Raw genomic sequence first — 21,357 nt, 5'->3', positions numbered from 1 at the left:
TTTATACTCCAACACTGCCTTCCCAGAGAGGCCTTCCCTGGCCATCCTGCCTAAAATCCCACCACCGTGCTCACACGTGCGCACACACGTGCGCCTCCACTGTCTCTCCTTGGCACAGTGACCATCATACCAAATATTATATTTATTTCACTTGCTTTTAATATCTGTCTTCCCTGCTAGAACATAAGCTCCACGAAGTCCAGGGCTTTTTCTGTTCCATACAATATCCTCGGCCCCTTGATCTGTGCCTGGTCTGTGACAAGCACACAATAAGTATGTGTTTACGAATGAATACGTCCAGTAGCTGTTACTGCACTTGACAGATTCACCTCTGATTTATTTTCAGAGTAAGTGTTCCCTCGGGTATTGACAGATGGTAGAGCAGATAGTATACAGCACAGCTACACGCACTGACAGAAATTAGCTTCCTCTCCTCATTTCTTCAAGCTTACATCATGCTACGTCCTCCTACTTCTGTTTCAACATTCTTTTCATTCATGAAAGATATATAGGCCATCTATTTTTGTTTTTTTTCTTTTTGCCACACCGCCCAGCTTGTGGGATTTTAGTTCCCCAACCAGGGATCAAACATGGGGCCTCGGCAGTGAGAGCACTGAGCCCTAACCACTGGACCACCAGGGAATTCCCTATAGGCCATCTATTTTATGGTTTAAGTTCTAATGTAGAAATCATCCTCACTAAATAGTTATTATAGCACACAGCACAAAATTCAAGAGAGAGAGAGAGCACGCTGCGTGGAGAGGACTCAGCCAGCCCAGAGGAATAAATACCCAACTGGCTCCCTTCTTCTTATATCATCCATCCTACCACTCCCCACTGGATAAACCCAGCTAGAAGTCGGACGGCAAGGGAGGCCATTCATGTGGCTTATAGAAGTCAACCTCCCGGGGCATAAAGCAGGGTAGAGACAGGCCATGCTCAAACTCAATTACTTCAACCTCTATGTGGTTAGAGAGGGTCCTTGAGCCACAATCGAAACAGAATGAGAACACACGATATAGGAAAAGAATATCCCAAGCAGAGGGAATAGCAAATGTAAAGGCCCTGAGGAGGAATCAAGTTTGTCACATCTGTGGAAGAGGAGAGAGAGCAAGAGGAAAGGATTATAGGAGATCAAGTCAAAGAGGCCAGATGATGCAAGACCTTAGAGGCCACTGGTCCTCAAGATGTGGTGCGGAGAGAGGGTCTTTAACTATGGATGGCTAGGTCCCATCTTCAGAGCTTCTGATTCAGTAGATCTAGGATGGGGACTGAGATGCTGCATTTCTAACGAGCTGCCACGTGATGCTGGTACCTGCTGCCCTGGAAACCACAAGCTGAGAACCACTGTTCAAAGGCCAGAGCAAGGAATTTGGATTTTAATCTAAGAGACCATTGGAGGCAAATCATTAGAGACAAAAAGTAGGTTAGTGGTTGCCAGGGCTGGGGGAGTGACTGCTCAGAGGTACAGGGCTTCTTTTTGGGGTGATGAGAATGTTCTGGAATTAGTGGTGATGGTTGCACCGTCTTATAAACACACTAAAAAACACTGCATTGGATACTTCAAAATGGTGGCACGTAAATCATATCTCAACTTTTTTAAAAAAAAAGAAGTCACTGGAGGATTCTGAACAGGGTATTGAAGTCATTTTTATGTCATTTTTAAAAAAATCACTCTGGCTACTATATGAATAGACTACAGTGGGACAGGCACGGAAGACCAATTAAGAGGAAATGTAGCACATAAAATGAGATATAATGGTAGCACAGACTGCAGGTAACAGCAAAGGTAGTGAAAAATGGCTGGACTGGGGTTATATTTTGAAGCAGAGCCAGCAAGACTGGCTTAATGGACAGAATATGGGATGTGAGTGCAGAGAGAAATTAAGAGTGAACGTGGATTTGGTGTCTAAGCAACGGAGTTAAGAGTAGTGTGACTTACTGAGATGAGGAAGGTGGAACGAGCTGGGGAAGGGCCCACAAGTCAGGGGTCTCGTCCAGAAGTCCTACAGAGAACAAGGATCCAGCAAAGGACTGGGAAAGATCCATCCATAAAAAAAACAGAAAGAAACCCAAAGGAGTGTGGAGTACCAGAGACCAAGTAAAGACAGTGTTTCAGATGAAGCTTAGAGATCTCAGAAATGAGGGCTGAGGACCGGTCCCCAGGCTCGGCAAGGTGGAGGCTGCTGGGCGCCTTGACCAGCGCTGGCTGAGGAATGAGATTGAAGGCCCGGTTGAGACAGGCTGAGAACCTGAGGGAAGGATGCAGAGACTCAGAACAGAAAGACGGAAAAAACGGAGCCACAGATGGAAGGAGACAGAGTGAAAGGGGTGCTTTGTTTCTTCTTTATTTCAACATGGAGTTTTTACAGGACGCTTTAATGGATGGAATGATCCAGTCAAGAGGAAATGATGTGGGTGATGCTGAATCTGTATCTCTAGCCACTGCCTGCTCCCTAGACTGCCCAGCGGTGATCCGCGTCCGGAGAACCCACAACCACTTCATGCTAGGCTTGGCCAAAGCAGTCCCGTTCTCACTTATTTTCTTTGTTGTAGTGATTTTACTTTTTAAGTTACAAAGATAGTTTACCTTTATTTTGAAGATTTCTTAATTGGACACCACAGCATGGTGACAGCGATATAGCTGGAAGAGGTGTCTTTGAGCCATGACAGTATGACAGCTCATGTGCAGCTGAGAGCAAGTGTCTTCCCATCCACACCAGAGAAGGGGTGGGGGAGAGGGACCACCCACCGGGCCCAGCTGCTCCTGATGGCCATAATACCTATAACTGCTACACTTCCCCCTAGAAAATTCTGATTAGAACACAAAGCATTTGAAATCAACCTTTAAAACTCACTTCACCCATCTTTAAATTTATAGACTTTAAGTATGTCCCCAAGTTATAAAGGTTAAATATCACTTGCATTTATATATCACTTATAATTTTAAATCTTTGCATTATAATCTGCCCACAATTATGGGCTTTACTGATAATTTATAACTATTTCAAATTTTATAGAGAAAGTGAAACGGGCATTTTCTCAATAAGTATCAATTCTCTTCTTAACTTTACTTGGAAAAGGAACAAAAAAGAAAAAAGATGTGGTTGTCAAGTGGCGGGGTGGGGGGAGGGATGGACTGGAAGTTTGGGGTTAGTAGATGCAAACTATTACACTTAGAATGGATAAACAACAAGGTCCTACTGTATAGCACAGGGGACTATATCCAATCTCCTGGGATAAACCATAATAGAAAAGAATATTAAAAAAAATAAAAGAAGAATGTAAAGAAAAAAGAGAAGAGGGTCAAAACAGAGGGCTGGTTAAACTACTCTATCATGTTAACCTGAGAAAAAGTAGGCACACATGCTCTTTATATTGCTACTTTCTTTTCGTCTTTGTTTCGTAAGTGTACTGTGCTACAAAAGATAAAAGAATTCTTCAAAATGTAATTTAATTACCTAAAAAATAAAACAAAATCAAGATGAAGCTGTTTTTATTTCATTTTGATGAAGCAGTTTTATCAGCATGTCGAAAACTTACTAAAGAAAGAAATTTTAGCCTATTCTATCAACTAAGTCCTTCTGAAAACAACTGTGGCCAAGAATTCATGATCTTTAATGATAAAAAATAAAACTGCTAAATCTTAGAAGGAATTTAGAAGGAAAAAGCACAAAGAGCAAAACTTTCAAAAATGTGTCAGTTATGTATTGTTTTATTACAAAACAGTATTCACCATATCTTACTATACAACTGGAAAAATCTATGTGCATACATACATGTAATACATGCAAAGAAAAAAAAAAGGGGCCTGGAATTAAATTCACCAAATTAACAGTAGTTATGCCTTGGTGATAAGATTAAGAAATAAATTTGGGGGAGCTTATCTATGCTTAAGTTTTCTAGAATGATTAAACATCACTTGGATAATAAAATTGATTTTTTTTTTTTTTTTTTTTGTGCGGTACAGGGCCCTCTCACTGTTGTGGCCTCCCCTATTGCGGAGCACAGGCTCCGGACGCGCAGGCTCAGTGGCCATGGCTCACGGGCCCAGCCGTTCCGCGGCACATGGGATCCTCCCGGACCGGGGCACGAACCCGTGTCCCCTGCATCGGCAGGCGGACTCTCAACCACTGCACCACCAGGGAAGCCCTAAAATTGATTTTTTAAGGAATCAATAATGAAATTAGTAAGATAAACATAAAGTACCATTTTTATTCCCTGGGCCCTTGCTGTGAGATATGTAAGGCAAATCAATATCTGTCTGACAATGCTTTTCTAGGGTTACCATACTGCCTTAACTTTAGCCGGGGACTAAAAATAAAAAATCAAGAAATATATCTTAAATGTCCATTAGAATGGAATATTATTCAGCCATAAAAGGAATGAAGTACTGATGCGTACTACACATAGATGAACCTTGGGAACATTATGCTAAGTGACAGAAGCCAGACACAGAAAGAAACATCCAGAAAATTCAAATCCATAGGGACAAAAACTAGATAAATGTTTAGCAGCGGCTGGGGGGCAGGCAGAATAGGGAGTGACTCTGGAGGATGGAGTTTCTCTCTGGGGTGATAAAAATGTTCTGGAATTAGTGGTGATAACCTTGTGAATATACTAAAAAAAAAAAACCCTACTGAATTATATACTCTGTAGGGTGAATTTTATGGTATGTGAATTATATCACAATTAAAAATGCCTACTACATACTTACTATGTGAGAAATATAAAAATCTCTTAAAAGAAATAAAATTTACTCATGAAAAGATTAGAGAACAATTTAGCACCAAATTACATGAGTGAGGCTGTAGGTAAAATGGAAATTCAGAAAAGAGAAAGATGAATGTGATCTGAGGTACACTGAGGTTTCAACAAAGAGGCATAAATTAATGGAAAGCATTAAGAAATAATAGAAAAATAATAATCTATAATAACCTTACTTCCAAAATGCCATCTTTTCCTGATGCTTCAGATTTTTTTTTTTTTTTTTTTTTTTTTTTTGCGGTACGCGGGCCTCTCACTGTTGTGGCCTCTCCCGTTGCGGAGCACAGGCTCTGGACGCGCAGGCTCAGCGGCTATGGCTCAGGGGCCCAGCCGCTCCGCGGCACGTGGGATCCTCCCGGACCGGGGCACGAACCCATGTCCCCTGCATCAGCAGGCGGACTCTCAACCACTGTGCCACTAGGGAAGCCCCAGATTTTTTTAAAACACCATATTCTCAAGAAAATAGAGGTGACTTCCTTAGCTTCTTTCCCATATGGAAGCAAGGAAAATGGAGTTCCCTAGAGTTAAATCCCCTGGGAGGCTGCCGTGAGAATCCTGGTTATTCTCACTGACTCACAAATGTGTTCCTGGGAACTTGTGACATAAATTAACTTCATCATAAACAGTGCAGCAATAATCAGATCAAAACAACACATGAGCCTTTACAGCTGCACCTGCGGCTACGAGGACAATAAATTGCTGGGGCATCTGAAAATGCTCATGGCGTCTAGCTTGGATGGAACAGAGGAGATGGCTTTTCTTCCCTTAAAAGCTGGTCAGCCCTTCTCAGTGACATACAGACATCAACTGTTAACTTCTTTCCAACTTGTAAATCAAGAACTTCATTTTTTTATAGTATGAGCCACAAAGAGAATAGATTACCCAATAAACAACAAGAGTCAAATCTAGAATATACTTAAGAGCAGAGGCTATAACAGACAGATCACATAGGGCAATACAAATGGTAAAACTTGGGGGTGGGAGGATAAATTAAATTAAAACAACAAGGCATCACTTACAACTATTAAATTAGTCTTCTATTAAAAGATGATATAACAGAGATGAGGTTGTGGGAAAGTGATTCATTCAAAGACATAATGATGGTACTAAAAATTGTTAAAAATCCCGTTTAGAAAGTAAAATGAATCATGTAGCAAAAACCATAAATTTATGTATACCTCATGAATTACCCCTAGAGAAATAAATAAAATGAAGAAAAACTCTAAATGCCTGAAGATTTTCACTACGGTGCTAGATCAATAAACAGCAAGATAGAAAACTAAATATCCAGTAAGTTAAGCAAGGAAAAGTAAGTTAAAATACAACTGCTGGAAGGACTATGACCCAGCTACCAACTACTGTAAGTATAGTGTTAGAAAAATGGTAAGAAAAAGTTATAAAACAGTAATATTAAGTTGTAGATTGTAACCATTTAAAACATCTGGGGACTTCCCTGGTGGTGCAGTGGTTAAGAATCCACCTGCCAATGCAGGGGACACGGGTTCGAGCCCCTGGTCTGGGAAGATCCCACATGCCGCGGAGCAACTATGCCCGTGCACCACAACTACTGAGCCTGCGCTCTAGAGCCCCCGAGCCACAACTACTGAACCCACGTGCCTAGAGCCCGTGCTCCGCAACAAGAGAAGCCACCGCAATGAGAAGCTCGCGCACCGCAACGAAGAGTAGCCCCCGCTCGCCGCAACTAGAGAAAGCCCGTGCGCAGCAACAAAGACCAAACGCAGCCAAAAATAAATTAAAAAAAAAAAGTCTAAAACATATGGACACAGGAACTGACTTGTATGGAATATGTAAGTGAAATCCATGGTATTAGGAGATCGGATATAGATGTCACTTTAAATTTGTTTAAATCTCAACGTTAATATATTTTTACAGTAATTTACAATTTAAAAGTACACATAACACAATACAAATTGTGATAAAACAATGTGAAAATATTTCAGTAAAAATAGTAAATGTGGTTCGATTCTTAAAGTGATCAATCTGAAGAGAAAGAAGATTCAGGGAAAGATCAAACACTATGTTAAGTTGGGCCAGGCCACACCTCCCCACACGCTGTGCACGGTAATTCACACCTGTCATGTCTGAAGGAAGGTTTGCCTTTCCAAACATCCAAAGTCACAGACAATTTTCACTTAAAAAGAACAGATCAAAGATTTATTTTTAAGAGTTCCATTTTTACAGGACATGTATTCACTGTAACTATAATGTTATGCTATTAACACAAGAATGACTCATTTCAAAGAGGAATTATTTCAGATTAAAATTTGGAAGACTTTTCCAAGAGGAAATTAAAAAAAAAAAACTGGCCGGTGCATTTACAAGAAATGTACTTGTGTCAGAGGCCAAAGTTTATTCCTTTGACTGAAAAAACCATGTGAAGTTCCACAGAAAGAAAAAAAGAATTAAGAGTTTAAGACGTTCCCTGTCAGAGAAAGGAAATTAAGCTTTGCAATAACACCTTCAGAGCTTTGATTTACAAAAACTCAAATTGCTTAGGTTTACCTAAGAGGGGAAAAAAAAAACAAACAATGTAAGAGGAGAAAAAAATTGTCCTTTAGAGACAAATGAACAATCTGTAAAAAGAGTGACATAAATCCTCTGCAATCTTACAACTCACAGGAAACTCACCATAGGGACAGCCAGGTAATAATGCTCGTAGTGAGATTAAAGTCAAGATGGGTTTTGTATTTAATAATTCCTCTGTGGAGAAAGAATGTCATGAATGAAGGAAGCCCCCAGACTTCCTGCTAGAAGAGGATGCTGCCACTAGGCTTCCTATAACTGGTCAAGAAAAACACCTCTCTTAACACTCATACATCCAGAAAGGGGATTTGATTAAGACATAGCAACAGCAACCAAAGCTTCTTTCAATCTCTCAAATGCACAGAGCCATTCAGCCCAACTATGGCTTACAACCCTGGAAGGGGGTTAGAAATGAGATGCAGAGAGTTCCGATCTTCCGGGTTTTCAGCGTCCTGCCCCTTGGAGTCCCGGCTGTCTGCTCCCGTGGTCGCTCTGCTGGCAGGGACCGTGCACCGAAACACCCGGTGGCTCACTTGGCTCCCTATCTTGGACACACTCCGCCCTAGAGGTGGGCTGGGCTGCCGGCCTTCTGTAGGAAGTGTGCTGTCCCGTTACCCCAGTTATCCCAGCCTGGTCGGCCCTTCCGCCTCGCCCCCCATCTCAGTGGGCAACCCAACAGAGGTCTCTGTGGAGCCTCCCTCAGGAGCAGCGGGGATACAGCTTTGAGTCCTTTCCCTCAAACAGATACTCTCCAGCCTCCCTGATGATCAGTCCAACCTTATTACAGTTATCTGATGATCACTGCTTAGAGAGGCCTATTATGACTTCTGAGCCGTCTCTCCTGCCTAGAGTTTACTCTCGAGGCCATTAAACTGCTTTATTAAATTTTCATCAATTACCATGAGTTACATCTACTAATGTTGTATTAAAGATCAATGATATTTAAACCTACTTCTACACTAAGTATACCACTCATACACCACATGTACTGCCTTTTTAGCATGGAATATTTTAAACATCAGTCCATCAGTTTCTATGAGATATCTGAGTTACATAAAAAAAAATTATAAAATCATATTCAATGGATTTTTTTTTTTTTTACATCATAAGCTATTTCTTTGGTCACAATAGCAAGTGAGTAGAATCTAGAAATCAATGACACATTCGTCTCAATACCAATTTGAACAGTACTGTTAGAAAAGTTCATCACAGGGCTTCCCTGGTGGCGCAGTGGTTTAGAGTCCACCTGCCGATGCAGGGGACACGGGTTCGTGCCCCGGTCCGGGAAGATCCCACATGCCACGGAGCAGCTGGGCCCATGAGCCACGGCTGCTGAGCCTGCGCGTCTGGAGCCTGTGCTCCGCAACGGGAGAGGCTGCAACAGTGAGAGGCCCGCGTACCGCAAAAAAAAAAAAAAAGTTCATCACATATGGGATATCCTAGCCATTCATTCAGTGTTACCTAGAGTCCACAATCATTTTCTGAGATAATTACCATTCTGGGGAAAATGACACAGCACATATGAAGTGGTTACTTTAATTGTGGGAAAAATTCATTACATACTAAAAACTAGCTGGTCTTAGGTATCTGATTACATAAGCACTTCATCTACGTCAACAGAACAGTCACCTCCCCTGAGACTGAGTCTTATCCCATCAACGTCAGTCACTCTGAAGAAGTTCCTCCTTCAGTTTCCTCTCAATCCCAAAAAAAAAAAAAAGCACTCCTTTCGGGCTTCCCTGGTGGCGCAGTGGTTGAGAGTCCGCCTGCCAATGCAGGGGACACGGGTTCGTGCCCCGGTCCGGGAAGATCCCACATGCCGCGGAGCGGCTGGGCCCGTGAGCCATGGCCGTTGAGCCTGCGCGTCCGGAGCCTGTGATCCGCAATGGGAGAGGCCACAGCAGTGAGAGGCCCGCGCACCACAAAAAAAAAAAAAAGCACTCCTTTCAAGGAGTACTACTGAACTGAAAACTGCAGGATGAGTAAGACAAGCAGGAAGAGGGCCATCCAGGCAGAAAAACATCACACGTAAAGGCGTGAGGAAACCTAGCACGCTATCCTCACTGCAATCCTGGAACTGCTGAAACAGGAAGGTGGGAGGACAAACAGAAGAGACAGGTCACTTTTTAACCAGTGAGCCGCAGCTGCTCCGTAGAAACCTACAACGTACAAAACTTGTTTTACACACACAGGGGATTATGGCAAAGTCAGATGGCGCAGAGCAGGTGGTGGACGGCAATATACAAGAAGGTGCAACTTACCGTGAGCGAAAGGAAAACGGATCAGGCCCCACAAACAGTCCTAACGCAGTGTCCCTGGGAGCATGTGCGAGGTGGCGAGCAGATCTTCCAGAACTGCCCCTCGATCCCGAAGGAAGGTTGGCTGAGCAGTGAGGAGGTGGCGGCTCTTCCATTCAGCACAAAGCAAACACACTATTTACTCCCCCTCCACGGTGGGTGCTGGGTTGGAAGTGCTGACTTGTTCTGTGCTTTGAGTCTTTCAATCACTTCCACTGCCCACTGAGAGGCAAAATATTCTGGAAGTCTATCTTGACACAAAAAGGCCGAAATCGAAATCTACTGGGCTAGACAATAAAGAAACTTTGTATCTAGCTAAGGAGGTTATATCATAGTCTGTAAGTAATACAAGTCAGTCTGGAAGAATTCTGGAGGGGGAAGAGACAGACTGCTGTTTCAGAAAGACCACCACAGGGTCTTCCCTGGTGGCGCAGTGGTCAGGAATCCGCCTGCCAAGGCAGGGGACACGGGTTCGAGCCCTAGTCCGGGAAGATCCCACATGCTGTGGAGCAACTAAGCCCGTGCGCCACAACTACCGAGCCTGCGCTCTAGAGCCCACGAGCCACAACTACTGAAGCCCACGAGCCACAATTACTGAGCCCGCATGCCACGACTACTGCAGCCCATGCGCCTAGAGCCCGTGCTACACAAAAAGAGAAGCCACCACAATGAGAAGCCCGCGCACCGCAAGGAAGGGTAGCCCCCGCTCGCCACAACTAGAGAAAGCCCGCGTGCAGCAACAAAGACCCAACGCAGCCAAAAATAGATAAATTGATTAATTAAAAAAAAAAGAAAGACCACCACGAAGTAGTGTAAGAAAGATCACCACGAAGAAGTGTACAGATGGATTGAAGGCATGAAGAACAGTAAGGGTAAGAAGATAAATAAGGAGAGGATCACCCCAGTCCAGGCAGGCGAGGGGTGATGCAGAAGAGGAGCACCAGGGGCTAGAGAGGAGGGGTCCGTGACAGTGATGAAACCATTATGGGAGAAAACAGAAGAACGGAAGGAAAGCAGGATAACGCCCAGGTCTCCCGACCACTGAAAGCAGCAAGCAAAACCTACCAGAGAAAGGATCCTATCTACCTTTAAAATAAAAGTGTTATCCAAAATAGCCCCCCCCCCCGGCAGTGGTTGAGAGTCCGCCTGCCAATGCAGGGGACACGGGTTCATGCCCCAGTCCGGGAAGATCCCACATGCCGCAGAGCGGCTGGGCCCGTGAGCCATGGCCGCTGAGCCTGCGCGTCCGGAGCCTGTGCTCCGCAACGGGAGAGGCCACAGCAGTGAGAGGCCCGCGTACCGCAAAAAAAAAAATAAAAAAAAAAATAGCCCCCCCTTTCCAGGAGATCAATAAATTACCAAAAAACGACCTACACATCACAAACCAGGTATCAGTTAGCAACTAGATATTGTTGGGGTGCAGAAAAACACTGGCACGAGGAGACCCTTTCTAGAATTCAAGTCGCCTCTGACTTGAATTTCCTAGATTGCTAGCTGCTTTGCATTTGTCAATAAAATGAAGATTATCACAGCATTTAAAAAAAAAAAAAAAAAGGAGGTCAAGGAACTTGTAGGTGAAAGTATCAGAAGCTTCCAAGGTGGCGTGGTCACATGGTCAAAGGCACAGTTGTTGTAAAACACTTGCAGGGTTATGGCTTCTGTAAGAAACCTGATGTGCCCCTCTCCGTTTAAAGAACCACGGGGACAGAAGGCGGCTTTCTCTCAAGCGCTGCAGAGCTCTCTAATGATATAAAAAGTCTGGTTTCTCTTTAGTCCCATAGGAGGAGCTTGTGGACATGTTACCCTCCCCATCCCTGTCCTGGTCTTAATCCCAACCCCGGGCAGGTGTTACTCTTTCTTCTCTCACCCTTGAAGCTTCTGAACGCCTAGAGCAAGTCACACACTGTGTGGACTGAGCTCACATCCAGTTCACACTAACAGCTGGGCCCTCGGTGTGATAACGCTTTTATCCATCTTAGGTGGTTTTCTGTAGTCTTCCTATGACGTGGGTTATCAGTCTCTCGCACCTTTCCCAGTTCTTTCGCTCTGGCACCGCCATCATCCATTCTCACACAGCAACGGAGGGATCTTTTCTAACCTCTCAGATTATGTCACTTTTACTGCTTAAAACTCTTCCAGTGGCTGCCACATCCCCTCCCCTGCCACCTAAAATCTTCGCCCCAGCCCAGGAAAGCCTACACGCTGCACCTCTCCACCTCCGCTCCTGCCACCCGCCCCCCAGCCTGCTAATCCCCAGCCTCACCATCCCCATTGCTTCCTCCGGGCCTTTACACCGGCCCCTGGGAATTCTGCCTACTTGATATGCCCCTCCCACAAATCTTCACAAGACCAGCCCCTTCCTGTCATTCAGGTCTCAGCCGAAATGTCACTTCCCTGACCATCCAATCTAAAGCAGCCATCCCAGTCACATGATGCTATTTAAATCCTACACACCTTTCATGTTTTGTTTTTTTACTTTCCATATCCTCCCCCCTCCAAGCCCCACACTAAACTTCTTGAAAGGTAAGCTCCCCGAAAACTCTCTTCTTCTTTCCTGTGTCCATGGCACTTAGAACAGTGGCTGGAATACAGTGGATGTTCGCTAAAAATACCTGTTGAACAGATGTTGTCTCCAAAAGGCCATCCAAAAACAATCAGCAGGTTAATGAGGAAGAATGAAGAGCGATGATTTAATGTGATGTCGTTTGACATCAGTCCCTAGTTTACTTCCGATAAATTCATCTGACTAAACTGAATCACTATTCCTCACTATACAGACAACCCTGGGGCAGCAAGGGGAGATGCTGTCACTCTGCCCCCGCCCGGAGATCCCACCAGCAGCGGGCATTCCTTCAAGTCACTGCTGTCCCTCTCAAGCCGCTGGAAATGACTGCACAATGACGATGGCAATCTCTCAGCAGACGCCACGCTTTCCTTGCCCTGCACGGCTCCCAACACGCCTACGCTACTCTGCCCTTTCTTTCCTACCTCATCACCTTCACACCCTGTTTAAAGATACCATCAAAGAAAGATTATCCAACACCCCTCATACAAAAGGTAAACATTAAAAAGAAAGAAGAGAAAAAAAAAGGTAATCATTACACCCCTTCTCTTTCCCTGCTGATGTGGAAGAACTAAGATCTCTATGGAAGTATTAGACATAGGAAAAACTAATAGTCACTGAGATGTTTACTCTGCACAGGGTGAGGTCAGCTCCACATCAGTCGAAACTTGGTAAGAAACATTTACCAATCTTCTCATCCAGTTTGGATTTAAATATGGGAAGATACCTCTGTTTTCCTTTTTCTACGTCAAAAATAATTATAGTTATGCTCTGAAAAGCAATATTTGAAGTTATCATTAGCCAAAAGAACATCATGACTACTGTCCTGCCCAGTATATAAAAATATTCTAGAGGGACTTCCCTGGTGGTCCAGTGGTTAGGACTCCGCGCTTCCACTGCAGGGGGCATGGGTTCAATCCCTGGTCGGGGAAACTAAGATCCCACACGCCATGCGGCTCAGCCAAAACAGAACAAAACAAACAAACAAAAAACCATTCTAGAACATTTCTTCACAGGTAGACCTCGTTTTCATTTCATTTCTGCCAAGTGACCTGCAGTAAATTACCGAAACCCTTTGAACTTGAAATTCCTTATCTGTTGTATGAGAAGGGGGTAGCCTCGCTTCACAGGGTCATAAGGAGATTATCTGGGATGAGCAGCCTAACCTCGGGGCAGGTGTTGGGCACACAGGGGTTCCAGGAGAAGCTCCCTCTCCATCCTGGGTGGGAAATGAGAGCACAGGGCTTTCACCCATGCTGGTTTACAGAGAAATTGTTCATTCCACCGTGGAAGACCGATACACTGCCTTGACCATTTTTTATTTTTACCACTAGCAGTTTCAACTGGTATTCTACAATAGTTTACTTTCCTAAACTTGCGCCTTAGGGATTTCTGGTAGAAATGTTTCAAATTTAAATAAATAGTACTAAGTTATAAATCTGTTTCTAGAAAAACCACTGAAATATGCATTTCAAAAGGGAAAGTTCAGTATTTACTGGCCCCATGAACATTTTCAATGAAAATCTGGTTCCACTAACCAAATAAATCATTTGTTTTTTGGATAAATTTTATGTAGAAAAGAGCTAAAAATGGCCACAGTGGCTGAGTCTGCGAAGCTACGTTTCTTGCACATGATCTAACTATGTTGAGAATTTGCATTTCTTCGATAAGATAGTTTTCTTTTGATAAGACAGTATGCAGAACGTTTTAAGAATCCTCCTTAATGCTCAGTGCTCCTAAAGGATCTCCTTAATGACTAAGACTTCTTGGCTCTCCCCAACAAGATGAAAACTTTTACTGTCTCACCTACCACTCCAGCATAAGTATACCTCTCACACGGTCTGTCATCTCTGTGTGCTTTTCTCAATGACATCTGATTAAGGGAAATGGTCTGTTCAGTACCTAGCACACCGTCAAAAAAAATGTATTTAAATAATGTTTGACTTGACGACATGGCATGGGCTGAAAAGAACACCCTGGATTCCTGAATTCTTATATCCCATTCTTCATATTCTTTGTGATATTTGTTAGTAGAGAAGGGTGGTGAGAGGTTTACAATACATGACGGCAAATCCTACCAACACGTATTGGTACGCAGTTACCCTATTTGAGCTAGAGAGAGGCTGGACCTCACATGAGCTGCAAGAATGGCTCAGTGTTAAGTTAGCTTTAGAAAGACTTTTTAAGGAGTCTCACACACTATGGTAGATTACCAAGAGATAAAGGTCTACAGTATTCCTTAAAAGCTCCAGAAAAGAGAGGTTTTGTTTTCTTGTTTTTACTGTCTGCTGCTGGGGGGCAGGGGACGTGACGAGGGAGAGAAAACAGTTCTTCCTAGAAGCAGTGTATTAATAAATGACCCTCCGTGTCCCTCCCAGATAAAGAAGGTCTAAGTTAATTTTTTAAATATAAGCAGGTACACGTTTGTGCTACGTTTCTTTATAAAGTCTAAATCTGGTTTCTCTGAAACAGGTAAAAATACAGAAATTATTAAATGCTTTTCAGCTTTTAATTAGTGTAGCAGAAGTCACAAGGCAACAAATTTCACTACAGCACATGAAATGTGAGATACTTTGCACATTTTTTAAAATAGGTGATTTGTTTAACAGCCTTTGAGAATTACAATTCTATAGAGAACCTACCTTAAACTTTCTTCTGGAATAAAACCTAAACTCACTCACTACATCACTACTCAACAACAAAAAGAAATTCTTTCAGGACGTGGTATAATCATAATAATACAATGTTCCAATGCTATAACTTGAAAGGTTTGTAATTTCAAAACACAATCTCAGTTTGGGAAAATATGTGCAAATAAAACCAGCGCTTCGCTTCCCTGGTGGCGCAGTGGTTGAGAGTCCGCCTGCCAATGCAGGGGACGCGGGTTCGTGCCCCGGTCTGGGAAGATCCCACATGCCGCGGAGCGGCTGGCCCCGTGAGCCATAGCCGCTGAGCCTGTGCGTCCGGAGCCTGTGCTCCGCAACGGGAGAGGCCACAACACTGAAAGGCCCACGTACCGCAAAAAAAAAAAAAAAAACAGTAGGGGCAAAACCAGCACTTCTATATGAAACTAATACAAGTATTTCAGCAGAAGTTAAGCTCTTGGGCTGTACATCTAACGAAGCTGCACCTAGTTGCCTTTAGAAATATATAAATCCGACTGACCAGGTATCAAACTTCTAAAGGAGCTACTACAATACCTCATTTTTTTTGGTCCCAGACTCCCCAGACTAGAAGCTCAAATAATCAGATATTATTTCACAGCATCATGGGATAACTAGAAATAATTACGATACCTCTGAAGCACCAAAAGATAAGAAGCCATAAACCTAAAAATAAATCATGATTAGTTCAATTGAGCTCTTTAAAATAAGCTATTATTTTCTCGAAAATATTATCCGTATTAGGGCTACATGATAAAATTTGTTTAGGCAGGACACTAAATTAAATAATCAGAAAAACCATTCTCCAAGTCATTAGGGATAAACAGGCCATCACTATTTCATTTAAACTATTAATGTAAATGTGAAGCTGCAATATGGGATTCAAATGTAAAATTATCCTTTGTGCCACTTCGTCAAACTGACTGCACTGTAAATACAGTCAGTGGCCACCAGGCACATGTGACTATTTCGATGTAATTAAAATTAAATATATTTTTTTAAAAATTTCAATTCCTTGGTCCCACTAGTCCCATTTCAAGTGCAGTGGCTGCAGGTGGCTGGTGGCTACCACACTGGACAGCACAGATACAGTTCATTTCCATCACAGCTGGATATAAATGCCAAATATATGACATCAACCACTGAGACAGGCAAATTCAAGTCCTCTGGCCTTCCATGTGGCACTGCAGAATACTGTGTGTGGTTTTGTGTGTACATTCTGTTAATTTACCTTTCAGCAGCAAGTACAAACAAAAATTTTGATAAAACTATATCTAAAAGAACAGTGAATGCTTTTAGAGTTAGCTAAGCTCCTTCATAAAAATATTCTTCTTTGAATACAACACTTCACAAAATGAAAGTAATGAAAAAAAGATATCTGATATAATTTTAAATGGCTGAGAAATTTTGCTTTTAATGATGATTTCCCTTTATTTGATAAGTAAATACACTATGAGAGTGGCTCACTAAAAAGTCATATTGCAAATGACCCTTTCTTTAATGAAGAAAAAATAAGGTGTCAAGTATGAAAGCATAATCAGTTTCTCCTCACCAAGTTGTGGAAATATCACAGAACCAGACATACTAACTATGGCAGGTATCTGAAAATGAGTGTAATTATTACCCCCTTTTCTGCAATAACCTATCATTACCTCTATTGTGATTCTCAGCGCTTGTCTACCTATTTTTAGTTAGCCTGCTAAAATGCATCATCCCCTTCTGGTTTGGGGTCCAAGTATCACTTCATGTCCCACATGGAAGAAAATCACTTGATTCTCTAACATTTGGTGAGAAAACACATGAACACAATTTATTTGCACATTTTTAATATAATGCAGCCTAAATATCAACAGCAAATTATTTTTAGCATGCCTTTAAAAGCAGATCAAAAAATTGTACTCTTAATGCCACAGAACTATACACTTAAAAACGGTTAAAATGGTCATTTTTATGTTACGTACATTTTACCCCAACAAGAAAGTATATCAAGGCAACTATCTACTTTCTGAGACTATCCATTTTTCCATATTAAGCATAATGCTCTTCCTGATAAATTAGAATTTTTCAAAGTAATAAATTCAAAACCTCACTTGGTGGAATAAAAATCCATATTAAAAGCTAAAGAGGAGAATATATTTAAGAAAACAGTCTTATTTTCAAGTACCCCAAACATTACAGGATAAAGACACGTATAACATGAGGTTACTAAGTGAAAATTTGTTTCATATTTTTGTGTGTGGCAAGTATAAGAATCTCCAGTTTAACCAATATTGCAAATTCAGGAGAAGTTCTTATCTAGCAACTATTCTAAGCGAGGCAATGAGGCACCAACTGCTTCATAAACAGTAACTCTAATCCTCCCAACCACCCTAAGAGCTACTATCATCCCCATTTTGCAGATGGTGAAATTGAGGAACAAATCAGTAAAAAAGAAAAAAGGGTACAGTCACAAAGGTAGGAGCTGAGCAAATACTGCGCATGCCATCACACCACACAGTCTCATTAAGAGTCTACTGACATTAGGAAAGGCAATCAGAAGAACCATGCTGCTAAATTAAATATAGTCTAAAGAGCTACATAAATCTTTATAGATTGTGATGATCTGGTATGTAGTTGGGAGAAAGAAAACTTTCATAAGCATTAAGAAAGCCCAAAGAACACCTTCCTTCTTCAAGGAAGAAATCATATTGCAACAACGCACATTTGCTGTCTTGCTCCTATTTTTAAGAAGAATTCACAGACAACTTGCAAAAGTTATTTTAAGGCAAAGAAATGTAAATCCAAGGAATAAAAAATTTTAACAGCAAAATCCCTCACCCTTATCCAATGTCCGTATTTTAATATTGGGCATTCACATCACAAACCTAACTTCATAACCAGGTATTAAACTAAAATAGGATGCATAATGCTATTAACACTTTCAAATTCCCCGAATCCTGGCAGGACAAACTATCCCAAACCATCTAAACTCAATTATCAAATCCAATAAATTAAGTGTGTCCAGTACGTGAAAGTTTAGGGACGCCCTCCTTAAACACAAGCTAGGCGGCCTGGGGACAGAATATTATATTCTGCATCTGTGACTGCATATAAACAAAATTTGTCGCCACTCATTCCACAGATTGTATAAAAGTAAAAGAAAAGTTGTTTCGTTGTTTTAACAAATGAAGCCATAAGAAAACATCGGATGACTGCAAGATGATCCCGCTTCAGTGGGAGAGGTTTAAGTACAACTTCCTCGAGGAAACACTACTGAAGTCTGCATAAGCCATTGCAAGCCTCCAGGTTCTGCGACCGTTGAAGGAAAGGGGCATTTCAAATGTCTCAAACCTGCTGTTCACCTGTGTCCTGGTGGCCACGTCAAAAGCCTACAGAGCCTATAAACAACTCACTAATCTTCTCAGAGGTCTAGCTAAACAAGTTGTGGGAAACAGCAGGAACCAGGCAAATGCGTTTACTGCGATCAAAAAGTTTGAGGTTGCATTTATTAAAACCAGTTTCCAGAAAGAGATAGAGTGGCTTGTCTGCCATCACAGCTATCAAGATCGAAATTCAACTAAAAATAAAGCAAGAGTTCTCTTTTCAGTAGGTATATTTCACTCCAACTTAAAGTTGTTTGTTTAAAGACAAAGCAAATAACAAGATTCCCGGTTCCCTTGTTCTTGACCTTCAAGAACTGCAAAAAGTCAGGACCCAACCAGAGAGAAAAAGAAAAGTTCGAGTGGCTGCCTCACCGACTCTGGAGCAGTTGCTGGAACCCCTCCCCGCGGTGAGGGTCTCCCCGCTCCCGCACGCAGGAGCTTGGGGTGGAGAGCCCCGAGGATGGAGCCGCAGCAGCTCTCCCGAGGTTTGCAACGCAAAGACCACCCGCGACGCGGACTCAGGCCCCCGGGCTCCTCTCGGGACCTGCACGAAGGCGCGCACCAGACCCCCGCCCGCGACCCCGCACACTTCCGACCCCGGCCCCGGCCCCCACCCGCCAGCCCGCTTACCGGCATCATTTTGGACCCGAACCGCATCGAAGCGGATGGCCAGACCGCGGCTCGGAGCCGAGTGGAGGCGCCCAGGGGGTCGCGCGGTGCGGGGGTGGGGAGCGCAGAGGGAGGCCGCCCGGGAGGCGGCGGACCTGTTGCAAAGCGACGGCGGGTGGTGGGGCGGCGTGCGGGTCCGCAGAGTTCTCCCCGCGGTCTGGGGCGCCACCGAGCCCCGGGCCCACCTCCGACCGGGCCCCCGGACGCGGCTTTGTCTACTCAGCGCTCGCGACGGCCCGGACTCCCCCCGCTTTGCTCCGAAACCAACTAATCCCGGGGCCTGGCCCCCGCCGAGCCCGCGCCGGCTCCGCCCCCCGCGCGGAGCCCCGCCCGCGGCGCGCGAGGCTGGCTGGGGGAGGGGAGGACGCGGGGGCTGAGCCGCGCGCGCCTGCGCGGGCCCGCGGCAGGAGGGAGGCGAGGCGGCTGGCTCGCGCCCGGGTTGGCGCGCGCCGGGTCACCTTTTCTTTATTTGCCTTCGGACGACGCGTCGCCGGGGGCGCGCGGCGGAGCGACCGGAGCGCGCGCCTGCAGGCGGGGCCGGAGACTGTAAGGCCGCCTCTGAAAGACGGAATAATGAAAGACGCCGGAGGAGCCCGGGGGCTGCGGCCGTCACTTCCCCGCAGTTTCGAACTGGGCCAGGAGGCTGAACCTTGGGCCGAGAGTCGGCACCTGGACGGGTCCTCCCCGCGGCGGTGCCGCGGGGCTCGGCCGAAGCCAGGCGACCGGACCTCATGGGAGGACCCGGCCGCACGGCTGGAACGGCCGATGTCCCTGGAGGCCCGGCCACTGCCCCGTCCCAGCAAGATGGAGATCGGCAGGGCCGTCTCAGCCCGCAGCGCATTCCGAGAGTTCCTGGTGAAGGAGTCCTCGGGCTGTCGCCTTTCGTCTCATTTGCCATCGTCCAAATTCTGATTTAGAACTCACGTGTGACTTTCTATAACTAAAAACAAACAAAAAAACCAAACATTTAAAAATGACGAAAATGGTCAATTTTACCTGTTTTACCACAATAAAAATAAGTAAATAAAACCAAAGAAGTTTGAAATGCGTAAAGCAGCTTTCTGAGGCGCTGCTTTTCTGTTGCTCAAGAATGTCCTGGATTTCCTCTCTGAAGGTTGCTTGTTACACCCTCAGGACAGTCTCGGATGTGACCACACACTGCTCCCTTTGCAGGGAGCTAAGCGAAGGCCTAGGAGAATTGCAGAGGCTCATTTCGAAAGAGTAGCAGAGCTGGTTCCGGTACCCTCTTCCACCTTCCAGGGAGACAGATTCCGGGAACCCTAACTCCAGGAAGCCTTAGTTCTGGCCGAATTGTCCCTGTGAGCGAGCTTAAGTGGAGTGAAGCACCTGGATTTACCTAGCCTCAAGGATGGACAGTTCTTTCGTTGTCCAGTATATCCCTTACCAGAATCTCCATCAAAGTCCTATCCTACTCTTCCAGGTACATATCTGGAAATATTAAATATTAAACTATAACTAATTTGATTAGTATTAAAATGTCTCCAAAAATCTAGTTTAAAGTCTAGCTTTTCTAAGAGGATTGTCCTAAGTCAAGTAAAGAGAATTCATCCCTTTATTCAGTAAATATTTATCCAATACCTACTACATGCTGGGTATTCTTCTAAGTGCTGGGGTACATTAATGAAGAAAACAAAAATTGGGTGGACAACAAAATCCGTAGCTGAGTATATTAATAATTAAGACTTACATTACCAAATATAGTTATAAGGAAAAAATTAAAGGGGCTGAGGGGATGAGGCACGCAGGTGCAATTTTAAATCAAGTGGTCAAGGGACTTCCCTGGTGGTCCAGTGGTTGAGACTTCCCCTTCCAGTGCAGGGGGTGCGGGTTCGATCCCTGGTCTGGGAGCTAAGATCCCACATGCCTCATGGCCAAAAAACCAAAACATAAAACAGAAGCAATATTGTAACAAATTCAATAAAGTTTTAAGAAATGGTCCACATCAAAAAAAAAACTTTAAAAATAAATGAATAAATAAATCAAGTGGTCAAGGTAGACCTCACTGAAAAGATGATCTGTGAGCACAGACTTGAAGGAGTGGACTACAGCAGTGGTCCCCAACCTTTCTGGCACCAGGGACCAGTTTCCCGGAAGACAACTTTTCGGAGGGGGAGGGGTGGGGGGATAGTTCAGGCGAGTGATGAATGCGAGTTATGGGGAGCGGCAGATGAAGCTTTGCTAGCTTACCCGCAGCTCACCTCCTGCTGTGCAGCCCGGGTTCCTAACAGGCCGTGGACTGGTACCAGTCCGCGGCCAGGCAGTTGGGGATCTCTGAACTACAGCCTCCATGAAGGCTTCCAGGCAGAGGGAATAGCCAGTGCTAAGGCCTTATGGTGGGAGCCTACTTGTCACATTCCAGGATCATCAAGGAGGCCAGGATGGCTGGAGAAGACTAGATAAGGTGGAGAGAAGCAGCAGATGAGGTAGAGTGATATAAGGAGCCGGATAATGTACAGCCTTGGGGGCCATTG

At 44.1% G+C, this 21,357-nt stretch overlaps 1 protein-coding gene across 1 annotated transcript in view; it reads right to left on the bottom strand.

The window, feature by feature from the left end:
* Positions 1 to 19,006, bottom strand: part of TP53BP2 (tumor protein p53 binding protein 2) — a 66,879-nt gene extending 47,873 nt beyond the window's left edge. The window contains exon 1 of the mRNA XM_067729656.1: positions 18,827 to 19,006. Coding sequence (XP_067585757.1) covers positions 18,827 to 18,853 — 27 coding nt within the window. The 5' untranslated portion in view covers positions 18,854 to 19,006. The remainder of the gene's footprint in view (positions 1 to 18,826) is intronic.
* Between the last annotated feature and the right edge of the window lie 2,351 nt (positions 19,007 to 21,357).

The sequence above is a fragment of the Pseudorca crassidens genome, chromosome 2 (genome assembly GCF_039906515.1).
Source record: "Pseudorca crassidens isolate mPseCra1 chromosome 2, mPseCra1.hap1, whole genome shotgun sequence".
Classification (NCBI taxonomy): domain Eukaryota; kingdom Metazoa; phylum Chordata; class Mammalia; order Artiodactyla; family Delphinidae; genus Pseudorca; species Pseudorca crassidens.
Note: the sequence above shows the minus strand (reverse complement) of the source record. Positions and strands in the feature narration are given on the sequence as shown.